This window comes from Arachis hypogaea, chromosome 16 (genome assembly GCF_003086295.3).
Source record: "Arachis hypogaea cultivar Tifrunner chromosome 16, arahy.Tifrunner.gnm2.J5K5, whole genome shotgun sequence".
NCBI lineage: Eukaryota > Viridiplantae > Streptophyta > Magnoliopsida > Fabales > Fabaceae > Arachis > Arachis hypogaea.
Genome location: NC_092051.1, coordinates 144154084 through 144178003, shown reverse-complemented (window position 1 = coordinate 144178003; position 23920 = coordinate 144154084). Strand labels below are relative to the sequence as shown.

The window sequence follows — 23920 nt, the reverse complement described above, 5'->3', positions numbered from 1 at the left end:
GAGAGAGAGAGAAAACAAGGTAACGGTTTTGTTTTTAATTAAACGGTCAGAGTTGAGATTTAAAATTTATAGATTATACTTTAGAAGGGATTGATCTAAAAATTTTAATATAGAAAGGCTGAATTTTAGATATTTTTTTATTTTATAAAAATAATTAACATATAGTTATTAAAGTTAGTTTTTTAAAAGATTTATTAAAATATATATATATAATTATAATTTTTTTATAATTTTATTTTTAATATGATAATTATATAAAAAATATAACAATATCAATAGTATATTATAAAATTATAAAATACCAATAATTTATAGCGTATTTAGTTAAAAAATATCATATATTTTATTAATTAAATTTAATTCTTTTAAAAAATTTTAAAAATTTAAAAATAAATTATAAATTATTAATTATTTGAAAGACACAGTATCCCTACAGAATACAAGATATAAGATATTTTTATACATTTTTTTCTTTTAACAACGTAAATTTAGAAAAAAATGAATATTTTTTTATAAAAAGATAATATTTAAAGTACATGATGTGTTTACCGAAATATAACTATATAAGTTATTATTAATATAATAATATAAATGTTAAATATATTAATATAAAAAGTTAAATGTTTTTTTAAATAAATATAGAAATTATTATATAAAAACTAATTTAAAAGATATAAAGATTTGAAGGTATGATATTAAATTAGTTAAGTAAAAAATATTAATAAATTAAACAATTAAAACATAAATTTATCACATAATAAATATATATATATATATAACTATTAAATTACATAATATTTTTTATTTTTAAATACATATCTTATATATAAATATAGTTTCTTAAAATTTTTGGGGACGAGTTCCTTCCTGTCTTTGTATGATAAGTTTTGTCACAAGATTTCTTTACTATGCCATATCATACAAAGTTTTTAGCTCCTTGGTAAGGGAATTATTTCATGTTAGGTATAGAAGAATTATAGACAAAGCCAAAGCTTACATTATGCACAATAATTTTAATTTGAATGTATTTTGATGCCATATGAATATGTTATATATTATATATGAGAAGATAAATATGATAGATATGCTTTCATGGATAAAAGTGTGGGAGGAAGGAGAATTGAAGGGGTGTGATTCTTGGGTTGTCTCAACTTAAAAAGACTTCTTCATAAGTTTTGTTTTTATTAGTATTTTAGGTGGGTTGTGAATGTTTTCCGCATGTGAGAATATATAATATAACAAAAAAATATTAGAAAAGATGAGATATCATGTGTATGTTGTGCAAGCTATGACACATTAATTTTTTTGGTTAAATTACTCTCCCAATTCTATAATTTTATAAAATTTATAATTAAATTCTTATAGTTTAATATTTTATATTTTAGTTTCTATTCAATTTTAAATTTTATAATTAAATTTGTATTGTGAAAAAAAAAACAGAAAAGGTAAAATGCTAAAATATGAAAAAGCAGAATAGCGATTACTTTAATTTTTCTTTTTAAAAAAATATACAAAACGCCTCCGGCAATTGTACTGTTTTTATTTTTTATTTTTTAAAAAAACACAAATTCTCCTAACAATTACATTTTTTTATTTTTTGAAAAAACACAAATTTCCTTCCACAATTACACTTTTATAATTTTTTATTTTAAAAAACACAAAATAGCTTCCGACAATTACCCTTTTTATTTTTGTAAAAACAAAAATCGCTTCTCCCATTTTGACTTGCTATAAATTATTCTCCTATATTTTAGAAAAAACCGAAAAATTACTATATTTTTGGAATTCTCACACACTCTTTCCTAATATCAATTTTATTTTAGTTACATAGAGTTAAGTTATTACTGCTATAGCATATTAGATATCAGAAACTATTCTAAAACGGATAAAATTGAGACCACGTAAGAAACAAGAACTAAAACTAAAATTAAAACTTATTCCAAACGTTAAAAATACAATCCAACTATACTTATTTCTATAAAAAAATCTGTTGGTAGGTAAGTTATTTTGTCGATTTTGTTCTTAGTTCGCAAGTGTTTTAATTTTTAGATTTGAAATTTATGCACCAATAATGCTTGGAAAGCAATAGAAAATCAGCATAAAACAACATAAAGTGACTTTGAGAGAACCCCTCATTTCTTATCATTTGGTCCAAAAACTTGGACAGCTATAAAGATTTTATTCGAAGTCTTGAATAAAATCTACTAACTTTAGGAAAAAAAATCAAATAAAATAATTTTAAATTATTGTTTTTCTGTCATTATCATTTATACTCTAATCTTAACAGATTTTGCCTATAAATATTAGTAATAATAAGTACATTATTTCTAGTAGACATTTTTTTATGTGAATAACTATCAAGTTGTATACTACTATTCTATTTGCAGTGACCTCAAACAAACAGTAAAGGAACTCATTTTTGTTAATATCAATTAACTTTTTTGAAATTATTTTTAAAGTTTAGCTAACATGTGTCTTTAGGACACATAATAAAGACACATAATAAGTTTATCATTAATAAAAAATTTTAAATTTTCTTTTAATAAATATAAAATAAATACATTAAAAATTTAAAATTTGTGTATTTTTAATAAAAAAATTTTAATTTGTAATTTTAATATGTATTTTTAGGGCACAAGATAGATAAATTCTATTTTTATTCTAAATTTTAAATTATAAATCCTGAATCCTAACTCTAAATTCTAAACTCTCCAAAAGAATAAGAATTAAGAAAAAATTCAATAAAAAATTGACTAATATTTATTAATTAAAACTTAACTTGATTCCTTACTTATTCGTTAGATAGATGATTATCTAAAAGATAAATGTGATTAGATGATTATTAAAAAAAATTTATCCAGTCATTACATTAAATTTAAACTCTAAAAATTATTATTACAAAACTCTATATGCTTCCCTATGTTTATCATCTTCCATCTAAGGAACTTGACAGTTGATCATTGATACTATCATACCTATAATTTTGATGGCTACAACGTTCACTATGCATGTGTATTCTTGATGAAGTCTCATCAAGAACCAAGCATTGAGTTTCTCCTAGATTGTTGTCTCCATTATTATTGCTCCAAGGGTGCTTTTGCAATACTCTAATTCCTTCCAATTCCATTGCCACTTCCTTCATACTTGGTCTATCTTCCCCTTTAAGGCTTAAACATTTTGCAGCAAGAATAGCAACCTCCTTGATCTCTTGCTCATTTTTCTCATTCAGAATTCCATCCTGAATCGCGTCGAACACGCGATTCGCTTTCAAGGAAGAAAGGAAGTAGATAGCAAGACTTCTTTTCTCTTCCGATCTATCAAAAGAAAGAGGCTCTTCTCCTGTTAGAAGCTCTGCAAGCACCACTCCGAAGCTATAAACATCACTTTTCTCAGTCAATTGGCTTGTTTGCATGTACTCAGGGTCCAAATATCCAATAGTTCCTTGCACCATGGTGGCTAATGCAATTTGATCTTGTGGAACAAATCTTGAAGCTCCAAAATCAGATACTTTAGCAGTGTAAGTGCTATCTAATAGAATATTGGAACTTTTGATATCTCTATGGATAATTGGAATTGAGGCTGCTGAGTGCAAATATGATAAAGCTCCTGCTGCTTCTGTTGCTATTCTCAAACGAGTCTCCCAAATTAAATTATTTGCATTTCTACCCTTGTGGATGAAATTGAAAAGTGTACCATTGTTAATAAATTCGTAAACTAATAAAGGAACCTCTGTCTCTAAACAACAACCTAAAAGTTTCACTACGTTACGATGATTGATTCGAGACAGAACAACCACCTCGTTAATGAATTGTTCGATTTGGCTTTCATCAACTATTTTAGATTTTTTTATTGCGACAATTCTGTTATTCGTTAAAACTCCTTTGAAAACTGTGCCATATCCTCCTCTGCCGATGATTAGCTTATCATCATAGTTCTTTGTGGCCTTCTTCAGTTCATCTTCTGTAAAGAGTTGAACTGTTTGAGAGGATTCTCCTCTTGTAGAGATCTGTTGTAGCAGAATATAACCACCATTTTGTTTGAAAAATTTCTCTTTTAGTTTGCTGAGTTTTCTTTTTTGATACATCCAGTATAGAAAGAAAATCACCGCCAAAAGAGCAATGAATCCTGCACCTCCACCTATACATTAAAAAAAATGTTGGAACATAATTGTGAAAATCTCCTTTAAAGTGAATGAAAAGTTACACTTATGGTTTTAAGAGGGAATAAATAATAAACGAATTTTGTTAAAAAAAGGTATAAATTCAGGTATAGTTAGTTGAGAGTTGTAAAATAATAATTTAGTCCAACATGTCAAATTATTTAATGATTCTCAATTATCAATTTCTAATGAGATTAACTGCATTTGAGTTTAAAAGAGGTTAATAATGGGCTTGATTTTCTTACCAATGACAAACTTGGGAAGTGTATTATTCTCTTGGCACCTTCCTTCCCTTGTTCCATTTCCATGTTGTCCCTTAGGACAAAAACATCGGTATGTTCCATTCATATTATGGCAGTTATCACCACTTATGCAATCATGTCTTCCTATCTTACATTCATCAATGTCTGCAACAACATTCACACATGTTCAAACCAAATTAATACTAAAGTTCACTTACTTTACAATTCTTTCAACAATTTTCATTTTTTCTAGCTAGGTTTTAAAATTGAAGCAAATCATAATAAATAAAATGCAACAACATAAAGATCGGGGAAGATTTTTTGGCAAGAATAAAATGCAGGTGGAACATGCTAATTAACCTTCTTATAACCACTAGTGTATTAATTGGCAAAAAGTGCCTATATATTCAATTTTTTTTTGTTTATTAAAACATGTGTAAAATACACCATGTATACATTAAAATTTCCTGATTTGATAGCTGATTTTTTATATTTACGAAATATGATATATATCAAAAATGTTATTTATACACTAAAATTAACTACTAATATATTTATATATAAATACATGTATCGTTTAACTTATTTTTTATATGTATTTTATATTATTGAGTAATTTTGGTAATTAATTTTGGTTTACACCGAGTATTATTGTAAAATAAAATGGATTCAATATAATGTTGAAAGAATATGATGAATAATTACCTACCTGAACAACCATCAGGATGGTATGGGTTTCCCTCAAAACCAAACTTGCATCGACATTGGTAACCATTTTCAGCGCCATTAGATCTCACACACTCGCTATTTCTTTTGCAAGCATTGGTACCTCTGTTTTTAGAAGCCTCGCATGTTTCATTTCCAACACTCCAATCATAGATCACAGCGACATCATGAAAACGCAGCTTCTTCAAATCCTCCTTATAAAACGTATAGTTTCCATTTTTGACAACGAAAGAGTAGCTGCAATTGTTGAAACTCAAAGATTCTTTGAAATTATCAAAGCTCGCTGCTTGGATAGAGATATTCACCATGTTAGGAGGAATATCCATCTGACAACACCCGAATCCGGAACAACTTTCATCAACGATATCAAACATATTGCCATAGCATCTTGATAAACACCCAGTTGAATATGTTCTCCCACCATCGTCATAGGAGCTATTAAGGTAGCCGAAAGTGTCGCAACCGACACTAACGAATTTGTTGTCGTTTCTAGAAACCGTGAAAGAAGGAAAAGTGACGAGGTACGTTGTTTCGTCACTGCTTGTGTCTCTGCAAGATTTGGAAACTGGTGCCATCATTTCAACTTGGCCTTTGGTGATGTTTATGGATGTGACTTGGAAATCTCCGGATTTCAAAATGGAATCTTGTTCTTCGCAAGTGAGTTCGAATGGTTCGTCCATGGAACAATTCTCGCCGGTTGTGTTTGATTTTCCAATTCCAAATGGATATGGAATTTGAACACCTCCACACTCTCTTTGGCACCCATCAAGAGCTTGATTATGGTCACGATTTGCAGCTACAACTCCAAGAGGGACTAGTGCAACAATTAGCATCATGACCTTTAGTTCCATTGTCACAATATTAGTGTGTATATCAAATATCAAATATCAATATATATGTCATTTATTTGCAATATCAAGTATACTTCGAAAATTAGTCTCGGTAAATTTATCTTATATAGGTGCCCAAAGGAATATGAACATATGATCAAGTTAGGCGCGGCAAGTGCCAGCAAAGTCGTACTTGTGCGTTAAAATCTCAAAATATTTTTATATAACCATTTAGTATAAAATATATATTAAAATATAAAATAAAAATTTAAAATAAATTAAATAATTCATATATTTATATATTAATATATACTAATTAATTTTAGTATATACATAACATTATTTATATGTCTTTCTATGTAAAAAGATAATGTTAGAAACACAATTAAATATACAATAAATTAAAATTATATTATTTGACTTAATAACATTTATAATTTTACATAAATAATATTTATAATTATATATTTATTAGATCTAATATTATTTAATTATTCTAGCGATAATTAATAAATACAAGACAAAATAAGTAATAATGAAGAAATGTATGTATAATGAAGAGTTAGTTTTTTATTGTTTCTCAAATACTTTTTAGAACACAAATTTTATTTTAAAAATATTTTTATTATATATAATGCATAAAAAATATATTTTTACCAATCTATAATACAGCTTGATCCAAGTATACTTGTTGGTCATTATCTTTAGTAGAGACTATATCATTTGAATTATAATTTATTGGTCATCTTTAGCAAATATATTTTAATACCTATTGATACAATAATTTATATAAAAAGAGTAAGTATTGTTATTCTTAAATTAATAATATCATTCTCAATTTGATAAGATCTTATTATACAAGTGATTTGTATCAAGACTAGTATTTATCAAACTAAAAGTGGCATTATTAAATATGTTTTCAAAGACTTTTTTTGTTCTTTATTATTTTTTAAAGGTGTTTTTGTCAATGCATGAATATATCCAAATTTTTTAGAGTTTAAAATAAAATAAAGCCAAGGTGCTGGAAGGTCCCTCCTCTCAAATTTCAACCCCAAAAAGAAAACGTTCCCTATATTCTAGCTAGGGGTGTGCACGGTTCGGTCCGGTCCGAAAATTCGATTCGGTCCCAAATATTTTAGGGGCTAATTTGGTGTGATTTCATCGGGTCTAAAGTCGGGTAAGGGTCTCAAAAATAGACCCAATCATTATTTCGGATCGGGTCTGAGCCATAGCTCGGGTCACCCGAAATCGACCCGGTGGCCCGGTCATCATACACAATTAATATTTTGTATTATTAGTGATGGATGATGGCTATTATTACGTAGAATTTAAGTATTGTAAACCTTAATATTTTGTGTTATTAGTCATTATATATAAGACTATAAGTTAATGTTTTATGTTTAAAATGCATAAGACTTTAGACTAATGCATAATCTTGTGTTATTTGTATTGATTTAAATATTTGGTATTATTAGGCAATATTAGTGTTGATTATGGTTATGCTTTAATTTTAGAGAAGAGTTGGTCCTTATTATATTTTTCTAAGTGAATTTTACCATATCAAATAATGGTTGGAATCTTAAAAATTTGGATATTTTTACATGCTAACTTACAAGAAGGTATCAAGGTAATATAATATTAATGATCCGATTTTCACCCGGTATAATTGTGACCCGAAAGTGTATAGGTTTCATCGGGTTTAGAGCCGGGTTCGAATCTAACAAATAGGCCCGATATATATTTTGAACCAGATCTAGATCATATTAAACTCGGTTTCACCCGATCCATGCACACCCTTAATTCTAGCACACAAGCCAGTAGCCAAGATTAGTTAATTAGTTTTTTTTGTTCTCCTTTTTGAAAAAGAAACGTTATCACACACATTTGTTGACTTGTAAAGAAGACTAACAAGGAAATTTTATACTTTATACTCGAATGTGATCGGAGAGGCCAGGGGATATAACTAAATATAATAAGTAGTGGGTGAGAATTAAAGAAATGTTAAAATAGTTCCTGAGAAAACATGCACAAAGGGATAAATATTAAAAGAGTAAAAAGTAATATATCCACTATATGTAATTATTGCATTCCTTTCTTTTAATGTATTATAGCATTATCGATCTTTTATAATAAACATAACATGTTCCAGGTGGGAAAGAAGAGAAAAAAATATAATGATTCTCAACCTACAAAATTATAACAATAAAATATTGGCGGGGTAACGGATCGGATAGTATTATTTGTTTATTCTTTTCTTTTTTATTTGGTTTAATTATAGTCATCTTTTAATAACATGTATTATAAAATATATTGATTAAAGCAAAAAGTATAACCATTTATAATTAATTTTGCTAAAAATATTTTAAATTACTTAATTTTAGACCAAGTCTAATTGTCTAACTAACTCAACTATAACCCGTAAAATCCAGTAATGCTTAGTTAAGAAGTTGCTACGTAACTCATGAACATGTCACATTTTCATCAAGTCATGCGATGAGTTCATCAGAGATAATAATGTGAAACAAGCAGTTTATGGTGCAATAGATTTCTTCTATAGAAAATAATGTTTTTGTAGTATATACCTTTTATGCAAATTTTAAATATTGTTTATATTCTTTTATGATATATATTTTTTATTAATTATTTTTAATATATAGGGTAAAGTATTTTTTATTTTAATATTTGTGCTTTTATTCAAAAATATTTTTAATATTTAATTTTATTCCTAATTCAATTTGTATCAAAATTATTTATAGATATTAGTTAACTCTATCTAAAATGTTAAAAACAAAATTAAAAAATAAAAATTTACATGCAGCAATTATCTTCATTTTTTTATTAAAAAAAGAGTACATGAGGTGGCATATCTTTAACTAATGAAAAAGTATATGGTACTAATATACTATCTGCCAATTTATTACCAACAATAATTAATTAGTATATTTTAAACACATGTATAAAGAGATACATCTAGGACATACATCTATAAAGACACTTCCATTAGACACAGCTATAAAATTTTTATTAGACATATCTATAAAGACACTTCCATTAAATACTGTTATAAATTAGAATTGGCAAAAATTGGTAGAAATACTGTTGTTAAAGTAGCGGAATTGCTAACTAATTAATCTCATTTGACATTGCTATCAAACACAATCAGTCGCCCATATGCCAACCTCTGCACAGATAGCTATACTACAACATCATACCACCATATATGCATATCCGCCAAGGCATAAGAAGTTCAATAATATAATTCAAGTAATGCATCGATGTTAGACATTACTCAATGTTTCTCACGCTTCAAACTTATCCGTTGCCAACTTGCCATTTGCTCGCCGATTACTTTACAGGAATGAAATTAGCTAAGCTTGAATGGTTGCAGAAAGAAAATGACAAGGTTCTAGAAAATATCATCAAAGATCACGAAGAAAATTATGATAGCAGCAGCAACAATGTGTTAGCTAGAGGTGGATCTATTAGATGCTCTTCTTATGTATACATTTCTAACCCAATGATTATGGTTGATAATTTAATTTCATCAGGACATGCTTGTTTTGGAGGAACAGGAACACCATCAATAACCATAATATAGGCTATGTCAGAATTCATGAAATATCCCAAGGTCATGGAAAAGGCACAAAGTGACGTAAGAAGGATCTATAAAGATAAATGATCATATGTGCATGAAACAAGTTTTCATAAACTCAACTAAAATTCAGTAATCAAAGAAACTCTTAGACTACTCCCACCAAAAGTATTATCTATCTATTCAAAGAAAAAATAGCGAGGCATGTGTAATTGATGGATATTTAATAATTAATACCCACAAAGAGCACACAATCATTGTTAATGCTTGGGCAATTGGAAGAGACCCTAAGTATTGGTATGAAGCTGAGAGATTTTTACAAGAGAGATTTCTTGATTCATCATCAATTGATGATTTTAAAAGGTACAAACTTTGATTCTTTGAATACATTGCATTTGGTGCTGGAAGAAGAATGTGTCCAGCAATTGCATTTGCCATGCCTTACATTCAATTGTCACTTGTAAATTTGATTTATCATTTCAATTGGAAGTTGCCATATGGAATGAGGAATGAGGATTTGGACATGTAGTGAAAAGACAAAATGATCTATGCTTAATTCCCACCGGCTACTAGCCTTCCCAGTAAAACATATCACTTTCACACTGTATAATGATTGAAAATCCTAGTTACTAATTCAAGAAATTTACTATCCATGCATTTAATCCCTATACTATAATAAATTAATAACAATAAAATGCATTGTTTGTCTGTTTTTACACAATCATGTAATTATATTTACGTATTTAAATAATTTTAAAATAATAGATTTTAAAATTAATTATTTTTACTATTGTAATAATATATAATTAGTTATTTGTATAAAGTTTTTTTTTTTACATTGACAGTGTATGAAAGATTAAATAATTTCAATTTTTTTGCCTAAGTTAAATATTTTTCCCTCCAAATTTTCTCCTTATTATGATAAAACATATATTTCCATTTATTTTTTTTAAAGAAAAGTAATTCTTAAGCTAAGTCAAGAAAAAAGATTTCTCTTCTCCATTTGGAAACATACATGAATAAAAATAATAGAAGTTATGTTGCACTCTTCATGGTCCCCCATATTTCTAAAAGATTTTATATGTTAACAGGTATGTGTATTAAATAGTGTGTACCTTATTTTTCTTTTAAAAATGCTATATGTACTGTAAAAGTCAGTCACGCACTAAATTAAGTCAGTCACTATTATATATTTAATTATTTATATATTAATTGATTCACATATTCTTTCAACTAAATAATTAGCTATTAAATAGTAATCAAATTTAATATAGTAAAACAAATAATCAAACTTATTTATAATAATATAATAAGAAATAATGAGATGTCAAAAATATATTTTTATATACGACTATTAATGATGACTAATTTTTAAATATACTTATTAGTATACTTATTTTTTTAATTCAATATATATTATATTATATGATTTAACATGGATTATTGACTTATTGTAGATATAGTAAAAATATTAGTCCAACCACATTTATTATTAGTTGTTTTTTTTTTCAAACTTACAACATTTATTGACATGCAATAGAAAAGAAATAGAGATGGAACTATTAATATAGTTAGAAGTATTCAAAGTACAGACCAGCCTGAATTCGATTCGGGCCTAAATATGGCTGCGGTATTGTGTGTTTTTCCTCCTATTTCTGAATTCGAATTTGTTTTAATTGCACTTATACTTAATCCAAAATCAGTAATCAAATGGAAGAAGGAGCTTGTAATCTGTTCGTTGCAACAAGGGAAGATAATAACAACAATGGGAGCATCTTCCTGCAACAGTGGCGTTGAAGTGAAAAAGGAACTAGTTAGGGTTTCGGGTCGGAGTTCATATAGGGTTTTGGGTTAAAAAAAATGAATTATATTTTAGATTCTAGCTGCTTCGAAGTCATTTTTGCATATTTTTTATTTGTATTTAATTTGTTTACCTTTTTTTATAAAATTTCTGGTTTCTCCAGAGAGAACAAGAATAGTTACGTATCTATATTTTGTTGATAACAAAGCAGGGTATTCAAGACCCAAAGCATATTTTATCGGATTTGAATTTTCAATTTCTATTCTGTGTTATTTTTAAATTGAGTTTGAATTATATTTTATATTATCGACTTTTCTCAAAATTATTTTTTATAATAAAAATATATATTTTAAAATAAAATTAATAATATTATATTATATTTTTATATTTTAATTATTATTTTTTATGTCATACAATACTATTTTTATTTTAAAATAATTTATTTTTATATAAATATAACATAATATTTATTAAATTTAATTTTAAAAAATAAAATTTTATTATTTTAATATATAAAATTTATAAATTTATATATATTAATTTTATATTAGATCTACTTAGTTTAATTCAATTTGTTCATATTACTTCGAATTGGATCAAAATTTATCCGGTTATTTTTTAGGACCGAGGCCAAATCCGACCCGGTCCCAGTCCATGATTACCCATATGGCGCGACTATAGTTTAAACTTTAAAGTCGCCGAAGAACCTTAGTTCAGATGACGTTTTTCCCTTCTCTATCATTAAAATCTAGAGATTTAGAGTTCAAACTCTAGAGGATACATTTGAGAAAAAAATATGATAAATGTGTGAAGAGTGTGTGGATAAGTTATCCTATCTATTGAGGTATCTAAAATTGAGGTTGTTCAATTCACTGAACAAAAAAAAAATTCTTTAAAGCCTAGGCAAGTCAAGTCAACAACTCCCGAGTTGTAATAATTGATCTGGAGATGGCCATGATAGTCACATTCGACAACAAGCCCACTCGTTTTGGTCTGAAGTTGCTTTCAGGAAGATATGGTATATGTTTTTGTGGTTATTATTATGATGATAGTTAAGAAGATTATATAATTTTAATAATGTTAAAAAAATTATTAAAAGTACAGTAATATTTTTTAATTTAAAAAATAAAAATAAAAAGATAATCTAAATTTTAGTAATACTTTTTAAGTGTTATTAAAATTATATAATTTCTGTAATTATCATAATGATAATCACCCTAAATTTTACCTATTTTTATTTTATTTAAAAAAGAGAGCCCATTATAACAGTCTAAAAGACAAAAACACAATTCTATGAGAAAAAAAGTCAACACAATCACAGATAAAACAAACACCGTAAAAAATTTTCAGTGTCATCTTCACCTACCACAATATTATTTAGTATGTGTGTGATAACTGGTAAGCTAGCATTATCACCTTCCACTTGGCAAGGCAATTAGCACTTCTTGATCCCTGATGATACTATCATATTTGGTATTTTGATGACTGCCACTGCTGCTATCACCATGCTCATATTTTTCTGACGATGATGACACTGGAAGCAAGTGCTGGATCTCTTCAAAATTCTTGTCTGCATTATTAACCCAGTGGGACTTTGACATTAACCTTATTCCCTCTAATTCCATTGCCACTTCCTTCATGCTTGGCCTTTCTTCGCCTTTAAGTCTCAAACACTTTGCTGCAACAATAGCAACTTCCACAATCTCTTGTTTATTTTCTTCGTTCAAGATTCCAACTTGAAGAGCTTCAAACAAGCGATCCTCTTCCAGGCAAGATGTCAAGTACATAGCAAGATTTGTTTTCTCTTCCGACTTCTCAAACATAAGAGGTTTCTTTCCCGTAAGAAGCTCAGCGAGCACAACACCAAAGCTATACACATCACTTTTTTCAGTTAGTTGGCAAGTTTGCATGTATTCTGGATCCAAGTAACCAAAAGTTCCTTGCACCACTGTAGCTAATGTATTTTGATTCAATGGAACAAATTTTGAAGCTCCAAAGTCAGAGACTTTGGCAGTGTAATCTTCGTCTAAGAGAATGTTAGTACTCTTAACATCTCTGTGGACAATTGGAATGGAAGCAGATGAATGAAGATATGATAAAGCTCCGACTGTCTCTGTTGCAATTCTGAGACGATTTTCCCAATTGAAATGATTTCTCTTGTTTTCATTATGGATGAAATCGAAAAGTGTGCCATTCCTTACAAACTCATAGACAAGAAGAGGGACTTCTGTTTCTAAACAACAACCCAAAAGCTTCACCACATTTCTGTGGTTAACTTGGGACAGAACGATAACCTCGTGGATGAATTGATCAACTTGGTCAGCATCAACTATTCTGGACTTCTTGATAGCAACAATTGTGTTATTCTCTAGAACTCCTTTGAAAACTGTGCCGAAACCTCCCCTGCCAATGATTAAGTTCTCATCATAGTTGTTGGTGGCCTTCTTCAATTCTTTGGCGGTGAAAATTTGAATAGTATGGGAGGATTCTTCTCTTGAAGAGAGTTGTTGTAGCAAAAGAAGACCACCATTTTGCTTAAAAAACTTCTCTTTAAGTTTGATGAATTTTCTCTTTTGGTGTGTTAAGTATAGCAAAGAAGTTCCCACAAAAATAGCTATGAATCCTGCACTTGCACCTGCATGTTGGATAATATTGTTCAGTATTTTTTCTTTTAAAAATAGAAATTTTAACTATCTTATTTTATCTTATAATGATTTTACATGTACAATAAAAGAGTATTGATCCACTATATTAAAATATTAATTGACCCTGCAATCTTACTAATTAGTAACTAAAATTGGATGTATATACAAGAGAAAAATGTTAGAGGACCCATGAAATTTATTATTTTTGGTCAATTAGCAATGTTTAAAAGTGTGAATTAAAAGTGTATTGTTGAATTATTAAACTAAAAAACTAATGACTAAAAAAATATATTCTGCTGTTTGTGTTATATTAATATCTCTAGTAGGCACAATAAATCTAAATGTGGTTAAATTGCTTACCAATCACAATTTGTGGAAGCAAATTTTTCTTGTGGCACCCTTCTATTGTTGATCCATTTCCTGATTGTCCGTTAGGACAAAAGCATCCGTGGAATCCAATTTCATTGCGACAATTATGTTTACTTGCACATGAATGTTGTCCCGTCTCACATTCATCAATATCTGCAAGAGAAAACAAATTGAAGATGTCATACAAAAGATAACTAACTATACATAAATATACAGATGAATGCTTAATAGAATTAGTTAATTACCTGTGCAATTATGAAGGTATGGATTTCCTTCAAAACCTTTCTGGCATTGACACCGGTAACCATATCCACTTTCTGCATCCATACAAATACTATTTCCCTTGCAAATGTTGGTACCTCTGTTGAGTGATTTTTTACATGTTTCGTTTCCAACACTCCAATTGAACACCACAGGGAGCATCTCATATGGTAGATTCTCCAAGTGGGCCTTCTTAAACGTGTAGTTGCCATTCTTGACAACAAAGGAATAGCTACAGTTGTTGAAGACCAGAGAATCCTGGAAATTGAAAAAGGTACCTGCTTGAGTTGAGACCGATCTCATCTTGGGAGGAATATCCACCTCACAGCACCCAATACCGGAACAATCTCCATCCTTGATTTCCTTAGTGTTGCCATAACATCTTGTTAAGCACCCTGTTGAATAACCTGCATTGTTGTTGTAGAAGCTATTAAGATAGCCGTAAGTATCGCAGCCAACACTTATGAACTTGTTGTCTTTGCTCGAAATGGTGAAAGAAGAACTACTTATGAGCCCGCTGGGTTGGCTACTTACAGCGTTGTTACCATAGCTACTATTATAACAATATTTGGAGACAAAAATCAACATATCTGCTTGACCTTGGGAGATGTTGATGTTTATAACTTGGACATTGCCCGATGTTAAACTGGAACTACTACTGTTGCAAGTAAGATTAAATGGTTTGTCTAAGAAACAGGTAGTACCGTTTTCGGTTTTTCCTATGCCAAATGGATACGGAATTTGAACATCTCCACAATTCCTTTGGCACCCATGAAGAGCTATTTGAGTACTGTCAATATCATCTATAGCTACTACTTCTACTTCTACTTCTACAAGGACCAAGGCAACAATAACAAATAACATGCCCTTCACTCCCATTCCCCCCACAACTATATTAACACCAATATGATCCTCTATGCCTCACAAGATCAAGCTTCAACTCTCTCAACATAAACAAAAGTATTAGGAATTTCAAGTGTGAATTGTGAATAGAAAATGGCTCGTGAGTTCATTCTTTTATAGATAGCAACAAAGGGTGTTGAAGTGTTCAACTTATCAGACCAAGTTGCTAAGGAAAATGCACCCTGATGTATAATAATTGAAAAAAAAAAATCTTAAGAGCCAATTTTTTGACAAAATTATTTTTTTAATTTTATATTCTAAATTCTAAATCATAAATCTTTAACCCGAGACTCTAAATTTTAAAACCTCTAAAAAATAAAAAATTTTAAAATAAAAAAATCCATTAATATTGACTAATTAAAAATTTGTTCTTATACTTTCTAAAAAACACATATTAATTAATTTTTTATTATAAAGTTATTTTTTATTTTCTTAAGAACTTTATAATTTAAATTTTAATGTTTTGGATTTAAAATTTAGAATTTGTAATAAAAGAATAATTTAAAAAAATTAATAATGTTATCTAAAAGATTAACTCCTTGCTTAAACTTTTATTTTGAAATATTAAAATAACTTTTGATAGTTTTATTTTAAATAAAAGGTATACTAAAAACTTATCTAAATCTCACTCACTATGAAAATATTATATATTGTCTTGTACGGAAGTCTTATCCCGTAATTTATATCTAATATTTATATGCATTCATTGATTTGTCATTTGTGCAGAGAAGACTAACCTAGAATTTGTGTCTAATATTTTATTTTTATAAAAATATTTTCATTTTAACTAATTTTCTTATGAAATATAAATATGTTAAATGTATATTTTTTATATGAGGAGAATATTATATTACGTAACAGTTTAATTTATTACTTTGTTTTATATACCTAGTAATGCAATTTTTCATGATCTTATAAGTCAAATTATTTCTTTGTAAGTTTACTTCTTTTATCCTCTAAAAAAATCCATGAGCCTGTCATTATATTTTATACTTATTTTTTAAAAAAGAATTCTATATATACATCTAGGTGAATTATATGGTAAAGATATAAGTTTACAGATCTTTCTTTTTATGGGATGAAAGAGAGATTGAAAAAGGTAGAACCCACACTTTGAATAACAATAAAATAATAAAAAATAACTATAAAAAAAATTATTTTCTCTCTCTATATCACTCAATCTATATAGTAGAGTGCCCCATACATCTATTGTAAAATTCTTTGTAGGGCATGTATATGTGGCTGAAAATGTCAAATTTCATGCCTCTCTTAAAACATTTTTAAGTCTTATTTAAAACTTATAACATTTTTAGTGAAAAAGAAGTTAGCTAATATTGATTTAAATATAAGATAAATATAAAAAAATATTAATTATCTAATATTTCTTATTACAATTATATTAAATATACATAAAATATTAACACCATTATTGTAGGAACAAGACTACTGTAACAAATTCCTTGAAAGAACCTGGATTCTTGGGGATTATATAGCAATAATTAGCAAGTCTCTGAATGTGTTTAAGCTATGCAAGTCAAGTCAACAAGCGCGAGCGATGACTTCAAATCCGACAATAATGGTACGTCTAAACGTGTTTTATAATTTATACTTTTGAAAAATTACCATATGTTCTATGTAAAACAATTTTTCCAAACATTTTTGTCTTGCATTGAGTAATTGAAGGATGATTTAAATCCTTGATGAAGAAGTGTTTTGTTATAAATGACCAGCTTAAAAAGGAAGAGAGTGGCCTGTGAGTGAAAATTATTGGGTACTAGGTATTTGGGTTAGTATTGGAAATCAATTGTTGGCCATTCTCTAATAATAATTTGAAAAAATATTACATCACAAACAAAAATTATTATTTTTTAACATATATTTTATTAACAAAAATATATTTATTTAAATTTTAAATGTTAACAATAAGAAAATAAAGTGTTAATCTAAAATATTAACTAAAATAATTAATAAAAAATATTAATCATAAACAATATTATAATAATTTTAGACCGTCGTGTTCACTTCTCTCTTAAGTTATTATACACCTCAAATTTTTTTACTATAATTTAAGTTGATTTTGACTTTGAACCTTGAATCAGCTAGTCTTCTTTATAGACTCCATCCACTACTTCCTTCTGAGTCTCTTCTCTCTTTTTTTTTTTAAATTCAATGAAACTCAAAACCAAGTCATGGGGTGGAGAAAAACTTAACAATAATTATAGAATTACACGTTAATATCCATTAACTAGTATATAAAAAAAATTAACTATTTGGTTAGATTTTTTTTTCTCCGCTGTTAATTCTAGAATTTGAATTCAACACTATTGATGGTAATACTGAAAATGACTTGAGGTTATTAGATTTTTTTGAAATCTTTGACGTGTTGTATATCTAGTTTATTTAACTTCAAATGCTCCACCTCGCAGTGTTAAATTCTATGCACTTCAAAAAAAACTTTTCGTCTCAAGTAATCTTACATTAATGACTATTTTCATTAACAATAATTTACAATTGTAATATTATTGTTATGATACTATGGTATTGTTATCGTAATAAAATTTGTGGCTATATATATATCACTACAAAAAAAATGACCAATTTTAATGGCCACTAAAAATAATTATTTTGATAGAGTATTTTTTATAATAAATACTTGTTTTTGTTTAAATATATTTTTCACTGTCACTTAATTGTTATAAAAAATATTTAGTATTCTTGGTGGTTAATAATTGTAACAATAACTATATAAAAAAAAATTACTCAAGAATATATTGAATAAAGTATTATTTTAATTTTTAATTTTTTTTAAAAATCAAAATTGTCATTAATATTACACTAAATTTTAGAATGACCTTTTTGTTGAAAAAAAGTTAACGTGGTGGATGAATAATTCGTAAATTTTTTAAAGTTGTACTAAATTAAAAGAACCAAATCTCATTGTATATTTTATTTCGAAAATGATCATCAGCCAGATATAGAAAGTTTGAACATACTGGAAAATAAATTTGGCTTATAAAGCTCGATTTGCGATTGTTGAATCATAAAACAAACTCCTTTGAAAAGTTAGTTTTACCAACATTTTATTCTACGAGTCATAGTATCTAAGTAAATTCAACCATCATTTGATAAAATATAGCTTACTATCCCTACATACGTTGAAATCTCACATCATAAAATTATCACTTGGGTCAATGCATGAATACCACCCAATATGCAAGAAGAAACTTCATAAAATGTGATACATTGTAAAAGACTACGGCGATATGCAATCAATGCAAGACCAAATGAAAAATTCAAATTTGATTGGAAACAAGCATTATGTAATTAAAAGAATAAAAATATGGGTGAATTAATAAAAAAAAAAACAAAATTCTAAAACGAAAAATATATTAATATTTAAAGCAAAATTAAAAAATACGACAAAAAATTGATTGTAAAACATATATTTATGAATTTTAACTGAAACACTCCATATATAGAATGTCTATAGAAATATAATAAAAAATGATAAATGTTATAAAGAGTCATAAGAATCTATTATTTTTTGCCATTACTTTTAATTATCAACCAATTTTTTTTAATTTAATAATTTAACAAAATATTTTAACCCACACTTTTAAATATTAATAACTAATTAATAATAAAAAATAATAAATTTTGATAATTTTTTAGTATTTTTCTAAAAAGATATTAAATATTAAATACGCATTAAAAAATACGATGGTTAATTGATGATTACTTTTTGTATATACATAGTATAATTTTTTTTCATTTAATATATTATATTATATGATTTACCATGGATTGAAGATATACTAAAAATTAGTCCAACCACACGTATTATTGTTAGGTTATTTTATTTCAATCTTACAATTTTTATTGACATGAAATAAAAAGAAAGCTGTAGCTACCAACAGGTATCTTGCTTTCTATTTTAAATATTTTCTGCAGTATTTTAGCAAATAGAAAAAGCAAACGGAAGAAAATAATAATAAGAAAAATGAACAATTCAACATTCGACAAGAGTATAAAATTTAAAAAAGAGATTATGCCGTTATGCTATATATAAATAGACAAGAGTAAAATTTTTCAAGTGTTTAAAATTGCTTTTCTTCTATATTTGTTTATTTTAACGAATTTAAAGATTGAATTTTAATATAACAAATAATAAGATTTAAAGATTGAAGCATTGAAGATATAAAAAAATATTAACATTTTAGCTAAAGACTTAGGGTTAATTATTTTTAATTTTGTATTCATTTGATGCCCTCGCTCTTATGAATTTTTTTGTTCCCCCCACAGAGAACAAGAGCCGTTACGCATGTATATCGTTGACCGCAACTAAGTTTAAAAACTACCCAAGTCAAGTCAATTCAATAACTCCGAGTTGTAATGATGAGTTCGGGGAAGACCATGACTAGCTATCACCACATTCGACAACGAATGTACGAAGTGTTTTATTTGCTTGAGATGGTGAAAGATGAAGCATCTTGCTAGAAAAGACCAGGTAGTATTGCATAGAAAAATATGTGGTGATAGAAAACTAGATCAAAATAGTTTTGTGCGGTTAATTGACTCTATTCTTTTTTGGTAAGGAGAAGAATAGATTATTGCAACAATTAGAGCTAAACGTGAATAGAGTTGTAGTAATAATGCATGAGTTGTATTGATATTCTGTAACAATGCATGAATTAAAATTCTTCTATTTATTTTTTATTTTATGAAATGTACCCGTATCAAGAAAAAATGATCACGTCTCATAGGATCTAGAACAGTATTAAGTTAGTACTAAAAAGTCATAAATCTATTGTCTTTTAATGTATGATTTGGGCAAAATGATTTGTTGGGATCTAATGACAATGCAAGCCGAGTCAACCAAGGCAGGCTCTCAATCCAATATTAGCAATAAGAAATGATGTATGAAAGGAAGAGAAAATGTAGAGTTGTTTTTTTAACAGCATAATTATTTTGCGATGGGTTTAAAATTTAAAAACAAAAAATAAATAGAAGAATTTTAATTTTAAAAATAGAAGAATGGGATAAATTTTATATTTATTTGAGGTCACCAAATCCTTAGCCTTCTTTCTAAGTTGGTCATTTGTAAGAAAACACTTCAGAAAAAGGGTAAAAATCATCCTTCACTTGCTGCAAAGACAAAAATATTAATGTTTGGGGAAATAATTGTACGTACATAGAAGAGTTTTCCGGACATGTCATAATTTTCCAATAAATAAGTATAAAACACGTTCAGACTTAACACTGTCGGATGTGAAGTCGTCGCTCACGCTTGTTTACTTGACTTGCTTAGCTTAAACAAATTCATAGCAATAATTGTTTATAAAAAATTGATTTAAATTTTTTAAAATAAACTTATTTAATATTTATTAACTATGGTTAAAATAATTATATAATTTTAGAAATAATAAATATATAATTATAGATATTATATGAATAAAATTATAAATATTATATTATATAAAATAATTTTAGCTATTATATCTTTAGAATTATTTTTGTTGTTTACGATATTATTTTAAAAAAAAAATTTAAACTCTCAATACTTATTTAAACATACGAGAGCGAAATTAGTTATTGGACCAATTTAAATTAGTTTGTGTCTCTACTATTATTGACTCATAGACTTGCTAATTGCTATATAATATAATCCCCAACGGCCGGGTTCGTATAGCATCCACTTAGCATCTTCACTAACGAGAAATACTTGTACTTTTTTAGCATATTAATGATTTTAAAAATATTATTGGTACATTAAAATTAATTAATTATTAATAAATTTGTGTATAAATATATATGTGATTTAATTTATTTTAATATATATTTATATTTTAATATATATTTTATATTAATGATTAATTTTAATAATTAATTTTAATATACACATGGTATAATTATTATTATTTATGTATAATTAATAATTACAATAAAAATTATTAGGTGTTCAATATTCTTTTATATTTATCTCTTGTATTTAAGTCAATGGTAACTAACTCTTTTTTCACTAAACACGTACTAATCTCTTAATATTTTCAATTTAATTATGTTTTAAATAAGATTTAAAAATATTTTTAAAGATTAAATGAATTTTAATTAGCAGTAAATTTGACATTTTCAGCCACATATACTTTAACAAATATCTATGAGCATTTGATAAGAGTACCCTTCAAAGAATTCTACAATAGATTTATAGATTTTTCAAAAAAAAAAAAAATCAAATATAAGTTTAAAAGAATTGTTATATAGCTAGGTCTCTGCTGGCTAGTAACTAGTGGTGGCTAGAGTTATACTTTTAAATTTAAAAGTGTAACTCTTCACAAAAAAAAGCGTTACCTAATGGAAAAAAATAAATTAGAAGATTTAAGAAAAGAAATAATTAAGTTATCAAAATTAATAGATAAAAAATTAATGATTTTAACTAATGTTAACTGTAATGACACCGAATTCTTAAAATCAATACAAAATGATTTTTCTCAAAATCTTTATTTTACTATAAGTTTTATTGAAGGACTTCAAAAACCTGAAAAAACTTATCTTTCACACGGAATTTCTAAAAAATGTTACCATGGAAATGATTCCCCACATCTATACCATACTTTTAACCCACAATTAAATTCTATAGTAGATATGTTTGAAGAAATATTAACATCCATAAAATTTCAAAGAAATAAGGAAAAAGAGAACCCCAAGGAAGAAAAATTTCAAAACATAATTAACATAACAGATTTAAAAGTAAAACCACCACTAAAATTATGAATATTGAAGAAAAATTAGAAGAAGTTACAATGCTTTTTAAACAATTAAAAATGGCTCAAGAAAATAATATTATGGAACATGGTTTCCAAATAGAAGAAGAATTAGTAAATTCTGAAAATATAGAAAATGAAGAACACATTCTAGATTATTCAAGTGACGAAGAACCAGCTATTCCAGTACAAGTAAAAAATGAAGCTGGAACATCTAAGGATAATCAATCTCAATTTAAATGGGAAACAGGTTTTGATAATTATGCTTTTAAAAAAGGGTTTATAAATAAAGATTCAAAATATACAAAAATACCATCAAAATACGTTTCTAAAATCCAGGAAATGGAAGGAGAAAGAATGCTCGATTTAGACTGCAAAAAGAACGAAAAAGAAATTTTCGAAAATTGGTTGAATTCCTTCTTATTAGAAGCCTTTACTAATCCAAAACTTAGTGAATTGTCTGGAATGGACATTTGGAATTACATAGGGTTTCATACTAAAGGAACTATAAGAGATTATATGACATCAATGGAAAACCAAATAATAGAAGAATTAGAAACAAAAACAACAGCTTATGATAAAATATTATATATAATAACGATTCTATATAAAGAATTTTTTGAAAAAAATATTATAGATCATAGACAAGAAGTCTATAATAAAGAATATCAAGAAGCAAAAAACCATTTAGCCAATATTCAGATATATGATTTATGTAATGTAGAGTCTTATATATGTGAATATAGAATACATTATTACAAATTAAAAGAAGAAGATAAAAATCATTATCTTAGTATGTACATAACAAAACTTCCATATCCTGCTAATGAATTTATAATGGGAAGATTTATAAGAGAAATAAATAGAGGAACAATTGAAAATAATTTTGGTGGAGCAACCTCTGCAATAAGAGAGGAAATAAAAGAACGTTGTATACAAGAAGCAACTCAAAAAAGATTTGCAAATATAATCAGAATTTGCTGTCAGGATAATGAGGAGATACCTCAAAAATATGGTCTTAATAAAAATCTTCAAAGAAAAAGAAAATATCAATTTAGAAAAAGAAAATACTATCCAAACTGGAGAAAAAAGAGATATTTTAGAAAAGAAAATAACAATAAAAACAAAAGACAAAGAAATAACTATTGCCCAAATAAAAAAGAAAATTGTAAATGTTGGTATTGCCAAGAAGAAAGACACTACGCAAATGAATGTCCGAAAAAGAAGGATAAAAAAGATCTTACTAAACAAATAGAAATTGCTAAGTCTTGCTTCATGGAACCACTAGAAGAATCTGATGATAACTTAGACTATATTTTTGAATATGTCTCGGAAACAGACTCAGAGACTGAGTAATAATGCTACATTTATTACTATAAAAATAACAGAAAAGTTTATAAATGCTTTCATAGATTCTGGGGCAACACAATGCTTTGCTAGTTCAAATATAAAACTTGATTGGAAAAAATTAAAGAAACCATTAAGAGTTAGAATAGCTGACAAATTAATACATAAAATTGACCAAAAAGCAGAGATGGTTGAAATTTTTATTCAAAATTATAGGTTCATTGTTCCATCTATATATATGTTAGATTCTGGAATGGATTTTATCATAGGAAATAACTTTTTAA

General features: G+C 27.0%; 2 protein-coding genes across 2 annotated transcripts; both read right to left on the bottom strand.

The window, feature by feature from the left end:
• Positions 1–2779: 2779 nt before the first annotated feature.
• LOC112697464 (putative wall-associated receptor kinase-like 16) lies at positions 2780–6067 on the bottom strand. The gene is made up of 3 exons (XM_025750648.3): positions 5111–6067; positions 4405–4566; positions 2780–4137 (listed from the first exon to the last, which is right to left on the bottom strand). The coding sequence occupies exons 1-3, from the start codon at positions 5976–5978 to the stop codon at positions 2927–2929; spliced, it is 2241 nt and encodes a 746-aa protein (XP_025606433.2). The 5' UTR covers positions 5979–6067; the 3' UTR covers positions 2780–2926.
• A 6463-nt stretch (positions 6068–12530) lies between these two features.
• On the bottom strand, positions 12531–15827 carry LOC112697463 (wall-associated receptor kinase 5). The gene is made up of 3 exons (XM_025750647.2): positions 14610–15827; positions 14356–14517; positions 12531–13985 (listed from the first exon to the last, which is right to left on the bottom strand). The coding sequence occupies exons 1-3, from the start codon at positions 15502–15504 to the stop codon at positions 12763–12765; spliced, it is 2280 nt and encodes a 759-aa protein (XP_025606432.1). The 5' UTR covers positions 15505–15827; the 3' UTR covers positions 12531–12762.
• Between the last annotated feature and the right edge of the window lie 8093 nt (positions 15828–23920).

What these genes read in the sequence shown, in the direction of transcription:
- LOC112697463 (XM_025750647.2), bottom strand. Translation starts at nt 15,504, where the DNA reads ATGGGAGTGAAGGGCATGTTATTTGTTATTGTTGCCTTGGTCCTTGTA. An exon ending in ATACCTTCATAATTGCACAG is followed by an intron (nt 14,518 to 14,609) that starts GTAATTAACTAA and finishes TTTCTCTTGCAG; the next exon opens with ATATTGATGAATGTGAGACG. An exon ending in GCTTCCACAAATTGTGATTG is followed by an intron (nt 13,986 to 14,355) that starts GTAAGCAATTTA and finishes TCCAACATGCAG; the next exon opens with GTGCAAGTGCAGGATTCATA.
- LOC112697464 (XM_025750648.3), bottom strand. Translation starts at nt 5,978, where the DNA reads ATGGAACTAAAGGTCATGATGCTAATTGTTGCACTAGTCCCTCTTGGA. An exon ending in CCATCCTGATGGTTGTTCAG is followed by an intron (nt 4,567 to 5,110) that starts GTAGGTAATTAT and finishes ATGTTGTTGCAG; the next exon opens with ACATTGATGAATGTAAGATA. An exon ending in ACTTCCCAAGTTTGTCATTG is followed by an intron (nt 4,138 to 4,404) that starts GTAAGAAAATCA and finishes TTTAATGTATAG; the next exon opens with GTGGAGGTGCAGGATTCATT.